At 47.1% G+C, this 17,777-nt stretch overlaps 2 protein-coding genes across 3 annotated transcripts in view; one reads left to right on the forward strand and one right to left on the reverse strand.

Annotated features, from left to right (window-relative positions):
- The window catches only part of LOC129829172 (palmitoyltransferase ZDHHC16B-like), a 14,484-nt gene extending 12,829 nt beyond the window's left edge, over positions 1 to 1,655 (forward strand). Inside the window, exons 8-10 of one of the 2 annotated variants that reach the window (XM_055890774.1) lie at positions 161 to 225; positions 309 to 379; positions 469 to 1,655. In XM_055890774.1, the coding sequence (XP_055746749.1) occupies positions 161 to 225; positions 309 to 379; positions 469 to 501 (169 nt within the window). In that variant the 3' untranslated portion in view covers positions 502 to 1,655. Of the gene's footprint in view, positions 1 to 101; positions 226 to 308; positions 380 to 468 lie in introns of both variants that reach the window. The other variant, XM_055890773.1, reaches the window with a different exon arrangement.
- On the reverse strand, positions 214 to 17,371 carry LOC129829170 (MMS19 nucleotide excision repair protein homolog). Its single transcript, XM_055890771.1, has 31 exons — positions 17,243 to 17,371; positions 16,306 to 16,354; positions 16,096 to 16,196; positions 15,898 to 15,983; positions 15,679 to 15,753; positions 15,460 to 15,529; positions 15,171 to 15,299; positions 14,724 to 14,785; positions 12,083 to 12,169; positions 10,639 to 10,713; positions 10,457 to 10,534; positions 10,172 to 10,310; positions 8,236 to 8,390; positions 7,859 to 7,928; positions 7,316 to 7,441; positions 6,979 to 7,060; positions 6,765 to 6,862; positions 6,472 to 6,633; positions 6,211 to 6,363; positions 5,833 to 5,926; positions 5,607 to 5,709; positions 5,350 to 5,421; positions 4,985 to 5,111; positions 4,788 to 4,894; positions 4,397 to 4,453; positions 3,936 to 4,122; positions 3,740 to 3,822; positions 3,362 to 3,526; positions 2,846 to 2,905; positions 2,650 to 2,750; positions 214 to 2,464 (listed from the first exon to the last, which is right to left on the reverse strand). Exons 1-31 carry the CDS (start codon positions 17,328 to 17,330, stop codon positions 2,434 to 2,436), a joined length of 3,072 nt encoding a protein of 1,023 aa, XP_055746746.1. The 5' UTR covers positions 17,331 to 17,371; the 3' UTR covers positions 214 to 2,433.
- Between the last annotated feature and the right edge of the window lie 406 nt (positions 17,372 to 17,777).

Here is a 17,777-nt window from a genome sequence, read left to right on the forward strand (position 1 = left end):
GTGTCCACATACTTTTGTTCATATTCTCAAATATACCCTTTTATCTTGAATTTAGTTTTTAATACAATCATGATCATGATTGCCGTTTTTCCTCCCTGCAGTTCGGTGGCAGTAGCTCTGGGAGGTCTGACACTGTGGCATGCTATCCTCATCACCCTAGGGGAGACCAGCGTGGAGAGACACATCAACAAGAAAGAGGTCAGACGCTTAAAGGAGAAGGGAAAGGTAAGGTTTATTGGATTTACTCAAATATCAACACGGTGTACCAGTTTGGAATTAGCGAGTAAAGCCTGTTTCTCTCTTGTAAGGTGTTCCGAAATCCATACCATTATGGGAAAATAAACAATTGGAAAGTGTTGTTTGGTGTGGAGGAGACAAGGTAAGCCCTCCAGATCACCACAAACTTCTAGACTGTTGTGAAACCTAAATGATTCTTCTTAGAGTTGGTTTGACTTTTTCTTCTCACAGTCACTGGTTGACCAGAGTCCTCCTGCCGTCTAGTCACGCTCCCCATGAAGATGGACTGGTATGGGAATTCCCTCAGGCTTTCACCAGGAGAGACCCAATGACCATCTAACCTCACTACTGCTGGCCAGTTTCTCATCTCTACACCATGGCCCAGAATCACTACTGGCCCCTGGATGGTGGGGTGAACAGAGGACTTGTCTTAGCCTCTGAGGAGTAGACCGCTTGGGCTTGATAGTGACCCGTATGTCAAGGCACCTCTGGGTGTTAGGGGACCTCAATCTGCACTCCAGTCACTGTCATGTGAAGTGTCTTTTTCAACTGTCGTCCTGTCTTGTGAACTGATTGTTTTTTTTTGTACTGGTAGGTATGTTGACAAAAATGTGTGCTTTTTAATTGTACTGAAGTCACAGAAAAAGCAGTTTGGACTTTTTCAGTGCCAACAAAGAGCTTTTCACCAATGACTAGGTTAGAGCTAGATAACCACACACCTTGGCCATTGTCCATCTAGGGGTGAGTAGTCTGGAGACTTTTTGACAGACTTACATAAACAATTCATATTATCGTTCAGGCTCTAGTTAGATCATGGTGCTCATATTACTGAGCAGTGCCCCAGCCAATATCCAGGGGTGACGTAATACTATGGTTGACACTGTAAAAACGACACACTTCACTGCACCTATCCGGTGTGTGTGACTAAACATCTACATTGGCGGATTAGGAATTGTCAAAAGATTTCGTAATGTGCCTTGTGAAGTTAAATCTTTAACAGGTGTTTATATTTGTTGGTTATCAGGCACTAATGCAAAGTACAGTTTTACTGGAATATGACATTTCTAATATTGTCCATTAATTATCTCGCCCACATCACATATGGTACTGGATTTCCCCAGTAGCCATCTTTAAGATCACTTAACCTGTCTTAACATGGTTAAAAGCGCATAAGACTTCCTCTCAACTGGTCTTGTTTGGCCACCATTTAGATTTATAATGGTCAGGGGATATTTCTATAATAGCCAGCCTGTAACAGTAGGGAGGGGCTACCTGGTTGCCATAGTGAAAAAATGTCCTCACTGCTGTGACATGACCAATAGGAGCTGTGCTCCATTATTGTACGCCGCATGTCTGTGTCATTGCATTTGATATTAGCTTGTATTGGTTAATATAAAATATTGTTTTTGGAGACTGAAGATTCTTTTGATATTTTTGTTGATTTAAAGCACTCATACATTTACAAAAGCTTTATTGACAGCTTAAGTTAGACATTTTAAATATTGTCCACATCTTCTGCATAATTGAGGTTCAAAGTTGGCCTCGTGAAATGTCTAGCCATCCACATGCCAGCTGCATCAATCATTCTTCCAGTGCTGAATACAATGTTCACGCTTCAAAATGGAATCTTTGAGCCTTGTTAAACACATTGTCCTTAATATGGTTAGATATGAATAATATATAGGCAATAGGTCCTCTTTCATACATTCATTAACACCCATCTCCCCAATAGAAATTGTTTTCTTCTCTCGGTTTCAGTGCAGCTCTGTCCTTCCATGAAGTGGCAGTAGGCTGTCACCTGTAGGTCCATGCCACCATGCAGTGGCCAGTCTAACTCCTCTCACGTTTGATGGTTGAAGCAGTACAAAAGAAAAAGTGTATTTGTGTCATTTAGCAGACGCTCTTATCCAGAGCGACTTACAGGAGCAATTAGGGTTAAGTGCCTTGCCCAAGGGCACATCGGCAGATTTTTCCCCCCACCTAGTCGAATCGAACCAGCGACCTGTCGGTTACTGGCCCAACGCTCTTAACCGCTAGGCTACCTGCCGCCCGTGTTGAATCTCATGTACAAGATGAAGTGCTGTGGGTGGTGGTGAGATGTCCCAGACTCCAAGGGCAGCGCTAGAGCCCCAAGCCTGGATCCAGGCCCTCCCATCTGTCCCCTCCCACACCCCAGTCAGGGATGGGGGGCCAAATTCACCTGCCTCCTGGACTCCCCAGAAGGAACCTTCACATGAGGACAGACACATTGTAATTTTCTCGTTAGGCTTTCCTGTCATGAACAGGAATCATCAACAGATTTCCACGACTGACCCTATCCCTTGTAGTTATGAGAATGTTTGAAGACCTCTAATGCCTTACTGTGTTGAGGGGGGCACCCCCCATGTTCCCCAGTAGAACTCACTGACTCACCATTCATTCCGGGCCACCGCCGCCTCGCTCCTCACCACCCTCTTGTGGTCGTCCAGGGGGGCAGCCAGGGCGCGCAGCACCCTCGCGCGGAAGGGCATGATCTGCCGGGGGAAGGGTTTGTTAATGAATCAGTTGATATGGCCAATAGCGATCACTTATTAAAAAAGGCCCATCAGTCAGCAGACCAAAGTCTTACCTCATGCTCTGGAAAGCGGGAGAGGGCATGGATACAGCGCAGTGAGGCTATCCGCACTTTCTGTGAGGACGAGGTGAGACAGATCTCAGACACAGACTGAATGAATGACGATCGTTTTGTGGCATTGTGTACTGTATGGGGATTGGGGACTATGGCACTCAAGGTTACTTGAGCTAAAATACTGAATCGTCCAGATATCAAAAACGCTGAGTTGCACTCTAGGGCTCATGCCATTAATTGCATTTCAAGTTGAAGACTGCGCCGGTACAGTCGAGCAGCATTTCGTTTACAGGCACAGATGTATTGAACGCTCGCGGGGACACGGCTGAGAGGTCTACCGCTGAGTCATCGGTCTCTGGCATATTACGAATAATAAAATATGAGGTCTGTGTGGCAAGCGGCCCAAACTCTAATGTCACAGAGAGACCACATCCTCTGCCCGACACTTACGTTTTTAGACTCCCCTCTAGCTATTTCGCTTCCTTGTGTGGTGGCTGTTAATAACATGATACATACCATGGTCGGGCTGGTGGTGAGCGCTAGAGTGCGTCCCACCAGCACCTCCAGCTGGGTGATGAGGGCTGAAGGGGGGTCCAGGAGGACAGGTTGCAAGCAGGACAGGGTAGACACCTGCACCCCCTGGTCCGGACACGACAGGGCCTCCAGCAGGAGGGGCAGGAGCTGACCAAACACAGAGGAGAATAGAAAAAGGGGGTATCATAAGATAAACAATGCCAGAGTGAGAAATAATGTTCCTCAGATGTACAAAATATACATTACACATGGGATGAAACACTCAAATGTGTTTTACATTTCAAGACATAAAACACAATATTCATGGAGGAAATACATATTTTTAGCCGTCTGGCACTGGTCCCTGTCCTGTCTACTTACCGCTGGTAGCTCAGTAAGCTGGACCTGTCTGGGTAGGTTGTTCACTATGTGAGACAGTGCCTTCAGGTAGCCAGACTTCTTCTCTGCAGAGGGAGAGAAGGAAAGGAAAGTTAAGAATCTCTGAAACTGCTTTGTAATTTTCACCACAACACATGTCCTGCATCTGTAGTGCATCGTGAACGTCTCCTCGCAGTACCTTGGACGACAGCGTTGAAGCCCTCGACCAGTTTGGTAGAGTTCTCCGCGAAGAAGCGCTGGCGGTACATGATGCGCACGTCGGCGTGGCTACAGCGGTTCAGGACGTCCGGCGAGTCGCTCATCAGGAGAGAGAATCCATCGGCCGCTAACGAACCCAGCTCTGGGTCACTGAGCAGGGAGAAGAGCTTAGACAGACACACAGGATTACTGCGGTGTGTGAGGTTAGAGACAGGGCCATTTCTCTAGCCTTGCCTCATCCCTTAACCTCCACTGCTAAACTGAGCTGAACTCAATACAAAAAGGAATTTAAAAAAAGTGTGTTTACTGTTCATGGATTGATACGATTACGACTAGATTTCATTGTTACATTAGGCCAGGTTTTCCCCTGGGGAGAAGAGACACAGAACAGTTAACAGACTGTTTGTGTGGGAAGACAAAAGAGGACTCCTGTCCTTTTACCTTGTCAGTCAGGGCTGTGGACAGAGGGTGGTAGCGAAGGAGGAGAGCCTTGGACACCTAAAGACGAGAAAAGCCATTCACAACTGTATGAATGAATGGGTGGAACAACACAACAATGTACCACAGGCAAGTCACCATTCGCCCTGAAGGAGAGGTCGTAGTAGTATCAGTGTTCCCTAGTCTAGAGACGCAGGGGTTGTATTGGGGGCAGTTCAGTAGGCTAAGTATGGGCTAAGTGGAATAGGGAACGTAATATATACAAACTGCCGCCGGGCGGTGCACAATTGGCCCAGCGTCGTCCGGGTTAGGGGAGGGTAGGCCGTCATTGTAAATAAGAATTTGTTCTTAATAGAATGCTGCCGTATCAGTAGTAATGTAAACGGGGTCTAACCCAGAGCAGCAGAGTGAACGCCTGCGTTCTGACTGGGGAGGATGCAGAGTCCAGCTCAGTGGAGATCCTCTTCAACGTCCTGTCTATCAGAGAGTCCAGGGCTTCACCTGTAGAAACACACACGATCAATATACCACCTCACCAACATTCACTTGACCAATTCCCATTCGGTCAAAGGACACGACCGGAGGACTCGCCTGTGGGACTCTTGTTGACCAGGCCAGCGTAGCACTTGGCGGCTGACGTGTAGGCGAGGGGATGGTCACAGGTACAGCTCAGCTCCTCCAGCTCTAACAGTAGCCTGTCCATCTGGGGCACCTCCACCTGTCCGGGGCACACGGTCAGTCAGTCTACGATCACAGGCTAAATCAAGCCATTTGAAAATGTGCATGTCCGGCCAGAGAGACGTTAACAAGTAGGCAACACGCAAGTCATCCAAGGTAACGCAACAAAACAGGTATCCTTAGTATGAACATTTAACAGTACAATGTTAAAAAGATGTCATTTTGAAGGCTTGTCATGAGGTGCAGAGATATAGGAGGGGGGGTGGGGGGGGTCTTACAGTCCGTGGCAGCCAGCACACACAACCCATGAGCAGGCACACCATCTGGTTCTGGCTCCTCGAGTCACCTGCCTGCGTCCGGAGGACAAAGTCAAAGGACAACGTCACTCAAACACACCCAGCATACCACTCAGCTATACAATGCTTTGTTTATTCCCAGAATGCATCCTGTCCCTGGGGTGTCCTCTGTAGGCATAACAGCGAAGAAAACATTTTCATTTGGAGATGGCTGGTTGTCTTTAGCATTGAAACCTGACCTTGAGGAGCTGGATCTGGGAGGGGAAGGCGTTCTCTGGCAGGAAGGAAACATCACCGTCAAGGAAGAGGGACACGGCCCGCGAGGCTGTTTGGCCAGCCAGTCTGGTGACAGAGCAGTGGTTAGCGCCAAGCCAAAATATTTACATATAACATAAATGTGCCATTATCAATGTGTGTGTGTGTGTCTTTCCTGGGTGGCTGGCTGTCTCAGTTATGTGAACTTACCGGGACTGTAGTCGGGCACAGGTGGTGCTGATGATGGGTACCATGGCTGATAGCACAGTCTCCTCGAGTATCGGGCTACGATGGTCTGAGGAACCTTAACATAAACACAGATCAGAAGCAGAAAAACCAGTCAGTCAAAAAGAGTCCTTTGTCCAACATCATGACGTGGAGGACATTTGTCATTTGCATTTCTCTTGCGTAGGTTTGCATTCTTATATTTGCTAAAACACCAACACATTCTCAGTACAAGCCTTCCTCTGAAAAAGAGATGTCTTATCTCAATGGACTTCCTGGTTCAATAAAAAGGTTGTACTTCCTGGTTCACATTACAATGTGTTGCACAGGCCTGACGGCATGTCTTGGTCGGACTATTCTCACCCTGCAAAGCTGCCTGCAATGCCAGTCCGAGCAGGCGAGGAATGACGTCATGGAAGACGCGACCGGTCTCTTCAGTGTCCTGGGCCTGCTCTGCTATCTTCTGCAGACTGTGGCAGACAGAGATCACCTCTTCCAATGAGAACGTGCCAGTGCCTGTTGGGAGGGAGATTACATCGTTATCAGAATCTACGTAACATAGATATTTAGAAGGGTCTACCCTAAACGATGACAGAAGAGCATGCCTGTGGCGGTGACACATACCAGTGTGTGCAGAGGTGAGGACCTGTAGCAGGACAGGTGTGCTCTCCTGAACCAAACTGGGCCGGGACGACACCGCAGCCAGTGCCGCCACACAGCGCTGACGCACTGCCTGCTGGGAATGTTCCTGGGACGGCGTGGCGCTGTCACCTTGTGCCATGGGCTCTGGGAACAGGAGAGGGAAGGGTTCAATACGGTAAACGTCCTCTGGTTAGAACGATGCAACCGAAGGCACGTAATGACGGGGGAAGACCTTCGTTGACATTATTTCGTTTCGACCTTTGACCTTAACCCACCTGAGAAGATCTCCTCCTTCAGCCGTGGAACCATCTTAGAGATGAAGGCTGCAGGGTGCAGGCGAGCCAGAGCCCCTGCACACTCAACCACAGCCAGGCTGGACAGACGGGGAGAGACGAGAGAGGAGGAGGACCAAGCCATTGTGTTATTTGATTGATTAGGTATCATAGACTTCTGATTGCCCTCCCGGAGCAACTGAAAACAGGAACTAACCTGACTTCAGGATCTTCCTCCTCCAGGATGAGCCTGGTGAGGTGGTCAACGGCCAGCTCCACATCTGACTCTAACAGCAGGCCTAGGAGAGAGGTGGAAGATGTCAACCTATACATCTCAGCGTAGTAAAGGTAGATGTAGCACGAACCGAATGGCCAATCAAATGTATTCTCTATCCCACAGTAACAGGAAGAGGCACAAGCTGAACGGCATGTGGACAAAAACGCCATTCTGACCGATTCGGTAGCAGCGGGGTGAGCTCAAAAGGTCTCGAATGTGTTGAGCGGGTTCAGGTACACGTTCATTGGAAGAGGGGTCGAAAGGTTAGGAGCGTCACCTGTCTGTTGGCCCAGCGCAGTGAGCACACGCATAGATGTGATCTGGAGGTCAGCGTTGCTCTCAGACAGAGCAGAGAACACTATACTGCACAGAGACTGCCTGAAGTCCAACAGCACACTCTCATCTGGGGGGGAGAGAGAGAGAGAACGAGAGAGAGAGAGAGAGAGGGGGGGGGGAGGAGTGTTGTGAGAGTGAAAGAGTGTGACACATTGGGAAAAGGTTAATGGAACAATTCACAGCGACACACATAGCAGGAAGGTAAGAGGAGAGATGAACTATTTCAGGAGGGAGTGGGAGTTACTGCAGGGTACAAACGACTGGACATGACCGTCATTCCCTAAAGCTCGATTTGTGATTAAAAGTGTCATAACGCTCGGGCAGACTCGAACGGCGTTCCGCTTCAAATACTCTTTTCAAACGAGGCCCTGAAATCCAGCACTGTATATCACACGTTTAGCAGCCGAGGCATACAATGGCAGAGGAAAGGAGGAACGAGACGTGGCACAAAGAGACAAGGGACAGTAAAGGACGTTACACTTACCCTCTTCTGATGACGTCCCCGGACGGACGAAACCCTGTAACACCTCCAGTAGGGTGCGCCGCTGAGCACACTACACAGGAGCAGACAGACAGATATGAACGATTTCACTGATAACATCATGCACCTATAGGAAGCGAGATAGAACCAAGATACTTATAACAGGTCGCCTACATGTCCTGTGGCAATACCGGGTCAACAAAAGGCCCTAACGTACAACGCAATAACACTGTGTTTGTGACTATGCAGGAAGCCACCAATTCACACAGTAATGAAGCTGCCATGGGCAAACTAATCAAATCGTTACCAACGGTCAAGAATGTGAGACGAGCAGCAACATCGACGATAATGGAACGTCCTAGCTGAATGGTGTGACTCACCTGTGTGCGGCTGTTGTATTGCTCTATGAGGGACGGCAGGACGGCGGCGGCAACTCTGTGGCTCGCCCTGTAGGAGGCGGTAGAGGTGGCCTGCAGCAGCTTCGCACTGGGCCACACCAGCTTCAGGTCCGGCTCACACAGGTGGTGCTGACAGTCTAGAAAAACATTGGGTCGGGTTGGCACATTGGCAATGGTGTATCTGTGTGTGTGTGAGATCTATATAAACTCAGCAAAAAAAGAAACGTCCTCTCACTGTCAACTGCGTTTATTTCCAGCAAACTTAACATGTGTAAATATTTGTATGAACATAACAAGCTTCAACAACTGAGACATGAACTGAACAAGTTCCACAGACATGTGACTTACAGAAATTGAATAATGTGTCCCTGAACAAAGGGGGGGAGGGGGTAAAAATCAAAAGTAAGTCAGTATCTGGTGTGGCCACCAACTGAATTAAGTACTGCAGTGCATCTCCTCCTCATGGACTGCACCAGATTTCTAGTTCTTGCTGTGAGATGTTACCCCACTCTTCCACCAAGGCACCTGCAAGTTCCCAGACATTTCTGGGGGGAATGGTCCTAGCCCTCCGATCCAACAGGTCCCAGACGTGCTCATGGGATTGAGATTCAGGCTCTTCGCTTGACATGGCAGAACACTGACATTCCTGTCTTGCTGGAAATCACACACAGAATGAGCAGTATGGCTGATGGCCTTGTCATGCTGGAGGGTCATGTCAGGATGAGCCTGCAGGAAGGGTACCACATGAGGGAGGACGATGTCTTCCCTGTAATGCACAGCATTGAGATTGCCTGCAATGACAACAAGCTCAGTCCGATGATGCTGTGCCACACCACCCCAGACCATGACGGACCCTCCACCTCCAAAATCGATCCCGCTCCAGAGTACAGGCCTTGGTGTAAAGCTTGTTCCTTCGACAATAAACGCAAATCCGACCATCACCCCTGGTGAGACAAAACCGTGACTCGTCAGTTTAGAGCACTTTTTGCCAGTCCTGTCTGGTCCAGCGACGGTTGGTTTGTGCCCATAGGCGACGTTGTTGCCGGTGATGTCTGGTGAGGACCTGCCTTACAACAGGTCTACAAGCCCTCAGTCCAGCGTCTCTCAGCCTATTGCAGACAGTCTGAGCACTGATGGAGGGATTGTGCATTCTTGGTGTAACTCGGGCAGTTGTTGTTGCCATCCTGTACCTGTCCCGCAGGAGTGACGTTCGGATCCTGTGCAGGTGTTGTTACATGTGGTCTGCCATTGCGAGGACGATCAGCTCTCTGTCCTGTCTCCCTGTAGCACTGTCTTAGGCGTCTCACAGTACGGACATTGCAATTTATTGCCCTGGCCACATCTGCAGTACTCATGCCTCGTTGCAGCATGCCTATGGCACGTTCACGCAGATCAGCAGCGACCCTGGGCATCTTTATTTAGGAGTTTTTCAGAGTCAGCAGAAATGCCTCTTTAGTGTCCTAAGTTTTCATAACTGTGACCTTAATTGCCTACCGTCTGTAAGCTGTTAGTGTCTTAACAACCGTTCCACAGGTGCATGTTCATTAATTGTTTATGGTTCATTGAACAAGCATAGGAAACGGTGTTTGAACACTTTACAATGAAGATCTGTGAAGTTATTTGGATTTTTACGAATTATCTTTGAAAGACAGGGTCCTGAAAAAGGGACGTTTCTTTTTTTGCTGAGTTTATATCAGGACACTGTGTACTGGATTATATAACGTGTATATACCCTCCCGCAGTCTCTCACTCTCTGATTTAACGCTTTTACTACTGTGGTAAGCCCTGAGGAGAATGTGATTGCCAAGTCAGACTCATTCTCACACATTTCCTGAATAGACTGTCCCCACACACCGCTACACAACGACAATAAACAAACACCACTTGTGCCCAGAACCAGAAAATTTTGAGGTGGTACCTTTGAGGACCAGCTCCAGGAAGACATTGAGGGAGTCTTCAGAGTCGGAGTTGAGGACGGAGCGGGAGAGACAGGCTGTCAGGGAACCGACGGCGGCTAGGCCAGCGGACTCCACCCGCTCACTAGCTGTCTGAAACACCTGCGCAGGGAGGTCAACAAAACTCTCCATTCAGATGATCTGCTATCAAAGATTCCTCACGTAGCCTTACCACAGCTCACCGTATAGGACTCTTTTACAAACCGTACTGATATGTCGCTGGCCCCCAAAGCTGCATTGAAACGTACCTCTCTGCGCAGCGAGGCCCAAAGGCCTGGTAGGAATTGGGCTAGCTCTTTATGTTCATACACAGAAGCACAGGCAGTCTGCAACATGGGGAGAAAACGCGGGCCATTAAGACATGAATGCCGTTTGCTGCACACGTAAACCGTAAAGATGATCTGAGGTGAGGTAACCGACGAGGTCTTACCAGGGTCTGCAGGGAGTCCACCTTGGCACTCTGAACATCGGAGTCCAGCTTCTCAATGATCAGTGGCAGCAGGAACTGTTGAAGCGAGACAATCCACAAATCAGAACATGCATTGACACTAAGCTCAAGGTCCCTGGGTAGGGGTTTCTCTACAAGCACTTTGTGACGTCTGCTGATGTAAAAAGTCTTCATAAATACATTTGATTTGATTGATGAACACCTCCCTCTGCAACTGGATCCTGGACTTCCTGATTGGCAGACCCTAGGTGGTGAAGGTAGGCATCAACCTCTCTGCCACGCTGACCCACAACACAGGGGTTCCCCCCAGGAGTGCTCAGCCCCCTCCTGTACACCCACAACTGAGTGGCCACAACGACTCCAACACAATCATTAAGTTTGCCGACGACACAAAGGCGGTGGGCCTGATCGGCGATGAGACAGCTTCCAGGGAGGTGGTTAGAGCCCTGGCTGAACGGTGCCAGGAAAACAACATCACCCTCAACGTCAGTAAAACCAAGGGAGCTGATCGTGGACTACAGGAAACGGGCGGGGGGGGGGGGGGGCACGCCCCCTATTGTCATCGACGAGGATGCAGTGGAGGAGCAAAAGCTTCAAGTTCCTCTGGCGTGCACATCACAGAGGACCTGACACGGTTCAATCCCAGTGCCTCTTCCATGTTCCACAGCTGCACAATGGAGAGCATCTTAACCGGATGCATCACAGGTCAGGACGTGTCTGAGGAAGGTCCGAAAGGTCGCCAAGTACTCCAGTCACCTGAGAGCCACGGACTGTTCACCCCGTTACCGCCAGGCCGCCAGACTGCTGAACAGCTAACCCTAGCTGTCTCCCTGCTAACCCTCCCTTAGTCTCTAAGGTGCAAATAGTTTCTATTTGCTCTGATTACACACCCATCCAACCCTCACACACAAACATATACACAAACACACACAAGCAAACAACCATAAACACACACACACACACAGTGAACACGGCTGTTCTATTATATAGCTTATTCTACTGTATGGCCAAGTCACTACATCATAGATAGTGTAAATACAGCCCATTATTACCACGCATACTAGCACTTCTATTACTTGAACCTTTTATTGCTATTATTGACTGATGCACTGTATTGATTGAGGGAGCTAGCACGTAAGCACTTCGCTGCACCTTTATTACCCCGCTGTAAACTGTGCAGGTGAACAAGAAAACGTGATCACAGGCGCACCCCACAAACCCTAACCATTTCACTTGTCTACGTTACCGCTCACAAACACGCAGCCATACACAAAGACCACCTCTGACGTCCTAAAAGGCTATGCATTGTGCAGTCTCGTTTGCCAGGCATGGTGGATATGTGGGAGGAGACGACGCATTGCGTACTGTTCTCGCTTACCCCTTACTGTATGTGTAGTGTGCAGTACAGTATGTCTCCCCCCCCCACCTCTGCAAAGCGTGGTGTTCCGGTGAGCACGGCCCTCAGGGCCAGGACCAGCTCCTCCTGGGTGATGCCATGGGGGTCGTTCGGGGGCTGGGTGGGGTCACACACACAGAGGCAGTCATGGAGTTAGATGTCGGTCAACCCATTGAAATGGAATAATTCTCATTCTACTGGGTCAACCATTTCAAAACACTTGAGAACTCTTAAAATGTTTTCATTCAATGAACAAACGTCCAAGTCATCAAACGGCCCTCCGTACAGCTGTAAATGCTCATCAAATGAATGTTCATCTAAAACTGTTCTAGTGAATTCTAAATGGTCTCAATTGTCCATCAACGGGAATCACATAAAACAGTACACAAGCTGTCTGTCAGTATTTTAACTCCGGGGTTAACCATTTCCTACAATCCTCTGCCAGATGCTAGTCAGTGTCACATGGCTCAGGTATCAAAGCACACAGGACAGTCTCACATCAATCAGCGTTGTCTCCTGACTGGTGTAAGTCCACAGTAGCTTCGCAAACTAACACTTACAGGGCTGAAGTCTACAGGGAAACAAACACTTACAGGGCTGAAGTCTACAGGGAAACTAACACTTACAGGGCTGAAGTCTACAGGGAAACTAACACTTACAGGGCTGAAGTCTACAGGGAAACTAACACTTACAGGGCTGAAGTCTATAGGGAAACAAACACTTACAGGGCTGAGGTCTACAGGGAAACTAACACTTACAGGGCTGAAGTCTATAGGGAAACTACCACTTACAGGGCTGAAGTCTATAGGGAAACTACCACTTACAGGGCTGAAGTCTACAGGGAAACAAACACTTACAGGGCTGAAGTCTACAGGGAAACTAACACTTACAGGGCTGAAGTCTATAGGGAAACAAACACTTACAGGGCTGAAGTCTATAGGGAAACAAACACTTACAGGGCTGAAGTCTATAGGGAAACAAACACTTACAGGGCTGAAGTCTACAGGGAAACTAACACTTACAGGGCTGAAGTCTACAGGGAAACAAACACTTACAGGGCTGAAGTCTACAGGGAAACTAACACTTACAGGGCTGAAGTCTATAGGGAAACAAACACTTACAGGGCTGAGGTCTACAGGGAAACTAACACTTACAGGGCTGAAGTCTATAGGGAAACTACCACTTACAGGGCTGAAGTCTATAGGGAAACTACCACTTACAGGGCTGAAGTCTACAGGGAAACAAACACTTACAGGGCTGAAGTCTACAGGGAAACTAACACTTACAGGGCTGAAGTCTATAGGGAAACAAACACTTACAGGGCTGAAGTCTATAGGGAAACAAACACTTACAGGGCTGAAGTCTATAGGGAAACAAACACTTACAGGGCTGAAGTCTACAGGGAAACTAACACTTACAGGGCTGAAGTCTACAGGGAAACAAACACTTACAGGGCTGAAGTCTACAGGGAAACTAACACTTACAGGGCTGAAGTCTACAGGGAAACTAACACTTACAGGGCTGAAGTCTACAGGGAAACAAACACTTACAGGGCTGAAGTCTACAGGGAAACTAACACTTACAGGGCTGAAGTCTACAGGGAAACTAACACTTACAGGGCTGAAGTCTACAGGGAAACTAACACTTACAGGGCTGACGTCTACAGGGAAACAAACACTTACAGGGCTGAAGTCTACAGGGAAACTAACACTTACAGGGCTGAAGTCTACAGGGAAACTAACACTTACAGGGCTGAAGTCTACAGGGAAACAAACACTTACAGGGCTGAAGTCTACAGGGAAACTAACACTTACAGGGCTGAAGTCTATAGGGAAACAAACACTTACAGGGCTGAAGTCTACAGGGAAACAAACACTTACAGGGCTGAAGTCTACAGGGACACTAACACTTACAGGGCTGAAGTCTATAGGGAAACTAACACTTACAGGGCTGAAGTCTATAGGGAAACAAACACTTACAGGGCTGAAGTCTACAGGGAAACAAACACTTACAGGGCTGAAGTCTACAGGGAAACTAACACTTACAGGGCTGAAGTCTATAGGGAAACAAACACTTACAGGGCTGAAGTCTACAGGGAAACAAACACTTACAGGGCTGAAGTCTACAGGGAAACTAACACTTACAGGGCTGAAGTCTATAGGGAAACAAACACTTACAGGGCTGAAGTCTATAGGGAAACAAACACTTACAGGGCTGAAGTCTACAGGGAAACTAACACTTACAGGGCTGAAGTCTACAGGGAAACAAACACTTACAGGGCTGAAGTCTACAGGGAAACTAACACTTACAGGGCTGAAGTCTACAGGGAAACAAACACTTACAGGGCTGAAGTCTACAGGGAAACTAACACTTACAGGGCTGAAGTCTACAGGAAAACTAACACTTACAGGGCTGAAGTCTACAGGGAAACTAACACTTACAGGGCTGACGTCTACAGGGAAACAAACACTTACAGGGCTGAAGTCTACAGGGAAACTAACACTTACAGGGCTGAAGTCTACAGGGAAACTAACACTTACAGGGCTGAAGTCTACAGGGAAACAAACACTTACAGGGCTGAAGTCTACAGGGAAACTAACACTTACAGGGCTGAAGTCTACAGGGAAACTAACACTTACAGGGCTGAAGTCTATAGGGAAAAAACACTTACAGGGCTGAAGTCTATAGGGAAATAGCAGGATGTCACTTCAAACAGCTCCTCTGTGAATTTACCTGAAATAAAACACAGACGGGATCATAACCTCAGAATTAAGGAATCATTGAATAATACATGTTAAGATAAAATATATTAAATGTCAACCCAACTACTGGTCTACATAAAAGGGTGCTTAAACCTTACTTTTAGACTAGCTGGCTGGCTGTGCGTGTGCGTGTGCGTGTGCGTGTGTGTGTGTAGGGCTACAGACTAACCGAGACGGTAAGCTTCCGGTTAGACGTGTTACAAGTTCACTCAATGCCCAGTAAACCTCAGCAACAATGAAGAACAAGACGACAACATGTACAACAACAACAACAAAAAAGGTACATAAAACACATTTCAAAAGTTTTGGAACAACAACAGCTCCACAACAATGTGATAGCGCACGCGTGTTCTCACCAAGATCATAGCCTTCAAGGACAATCTTCCTAGCGATATGGAAGGCCAGGAGAAGGTTGCGTGGGTCCCTCTCCCCATCCACTGACTGGACAAACCCATAGACAAAGTCTGCACCCAGGCCCTTCAGCTCTGTGGGATGGGAAAAGTAGTCAATCAATGTAACAACCCTCCGATACGTAACATGCAGAATAGATCACGCAGGTTATTTCAAAGCTGTATCACTCTCGACAAGGATCTCCGTGACCCGCGGATTTCTCCATTATAGCTACCACACTACCTGGGCTCTTACCTGACTCTTTGGATTCCATAAGCTGGATGAGGATGTTGTAAACACACGCCCGCTCCGCCAGCATCAGGGACTGTAGTGACACAGACAAAGAAACCAGATAAACAGAGTCAGGGTGTTGCAGTATAAGAAACATATGGGCTTATTAAGCCTTTAATAACTACTTGTATGCTCATTATTTAGGAGCATTTACACTTGACGGGGCAGGTTGGGTCTGTTTACCTGCACATGGATGTCCTGGAATAGTGATTTCAGAATGGACACTGCGGACCCAGGCGGCAACACTGAGCATTTGGTCTGAGAGGATATTTCAAGATGTCGGTCAAGGATAGGCAAGGTACCACCTCTCACTCTCAGTTCACTTTTGATGGGATAATATTGACATTTCTCTAATATCTAATAAAATTTAACATGACAGAGGTTACTAAGCTTGAGACTTACCAGCGCTTTCAGCCCCTGTATGACATGTGGTGTGATGACATAGTGGTCCTTCAATCTGTTCTCATAAAACACTATAAGGACTTCCACTTAGGACAAAACAAAAAGGAGAAGATAATAAATTGACAGGACATATAGCACACACTAAGCAAATGGAAAAGGTGGGTTATGATGCCAAAGGGGTGCTATAGTGTTGACTACCTTCTCTCTCTGTAAGGTCTCCATGGCACTCCTGTAGGACATTGGAGAGGAGCTGGACACCACGGGCTCGGGTCTGGGGTTGGGAGCTGGTCAGATGCAAACTTCACAGAGACAGGATGGTCAACTTGTTAGTGGAGGCTAGAACTGCATGACATTGAGGTTTATGACATTGTTAGTAACTGGGACAATAATGATGATTGTATACATTACCCCAAGGCTTCAACCAACTGCAGTATAGTAAACTGTCCAGCCTTGAGTTCTAATGCAAAGAAAATTAAGGGCATTTCACTGTACTTGTGCATGTGACATTAAAACTTGAAAATGCATTTATTTAACAAGAGGAAAAGACAAGTGGTCAGTAGGATACATCATGCAGACACTTTAGGAGACAGGAAAGTAGGTCCAGAGTCTAATGCGTTGTGAAAGACCCTTTTCAGATCGAGCTAGCTAGCTACCTAGCAAATCCGACCCACTTGTTTACAGCTGCACTTGGGTCAGACAGAATTCCTCCGGTGTAAATTAAGATACCACGGAGCCTGTGTGAGTTTTTGCTCGGAAAATGTACCTCAATCCAGGGATTACAAATGCATTGTACTCCAAATTGTCCAATGATCACAAAAGCTACACAGAGAAGATGTAACTACTGTTTGTTTTTTAACAGTCCTACAATCTGCTTGGTGTAAAAGAGGGAACAATTCAGAGTACAACGCATTTCTCAGTACTGGATTACGTTACATGTTCAGAGCCATATTGCGCTGACTCAGCTGTTTTAATATTCACATGAATACTGTCCAACCCTAGTGCAGCTGTAGCAAATAGGTCAGATCTGCTGGCTAGCTAAAACCATTCTGGTTATGGCCAAGAACAGCGGTCAATACATTCCATTGAATTAAGAGACATTGATTATCAGGTTGTGTACGTGCAAAGCTACAGGTACATATGGTAAACTGAACAGGCCAACTTTTTTGTCGGTTATTTCTATAGCGTGCGGTTGAACACAGGATGTAGCTTAGACTTGTGATAGCCTGCTGCTAGCTAGCATCTTTGCCAGACATCAGTCACGCGCGATGTATGTATCATTCATTGATTTTTTTATCTCAAAAGCCGTATCAGAGAGAAAGGTGACTTGAATACTTTTGGCAGCTACCTGTTGCGGTGTCTACAGCCTTGCGGTCCTGTTGTCCCAAAACGAATTCTTCTACCAAGCCCAATAGCAAGGCACTATCCGCAGCCATCGTGAACAGCCTTGGTTCAAACTGAAGTGAGCATGCGTGGAAAGTTTTTGCGGTTACCCTGAGATCAGGGTCACAAAAAACGTTATAACGTCGTATGATTTTTAACGACGATTTTTAAAGGTGCAATTCCATTTTTGCAGGGTAATACAGCTGTAGCTAGATATTTAACTAACCAAATAATACATCATCTGTTGGTTGTGGTAGTGGCCAAGTGCATATTCCAAATACAACTATGTATGTTGGAAATCTTATATTGTATTTAATTATTAGCCCATTCATCTGCTAAATATAGCAAGTAAATGTTTAGCAAGGTTGAGGACTTTCAATATTATTATATATTTTTTTATACAATTTCTAATTACAATACAATAACAAAAAAAACATAGAGCATCATTACACTTATATTTTCTCTGAAGAAACATAAAATAACGTTTTTAAAAAACGTTC

The sequence above is a fragment of the Salvelinus fontinalis genome, chromosome 30, assembly GCF_029448725.1.
Source record: "Salvelinus fontinalis isolate EN_2023a chromosome 30, ASM2944872v1, whole genome shotgun sequence".
Taxonomy (NCBI): domain Eukaryota; kingdom Metazoa; phylum Chordata; class Actinopteri; order Salmoniformes; family Salmonidae; genus Salvelinus; species Salvelinus fontinalis.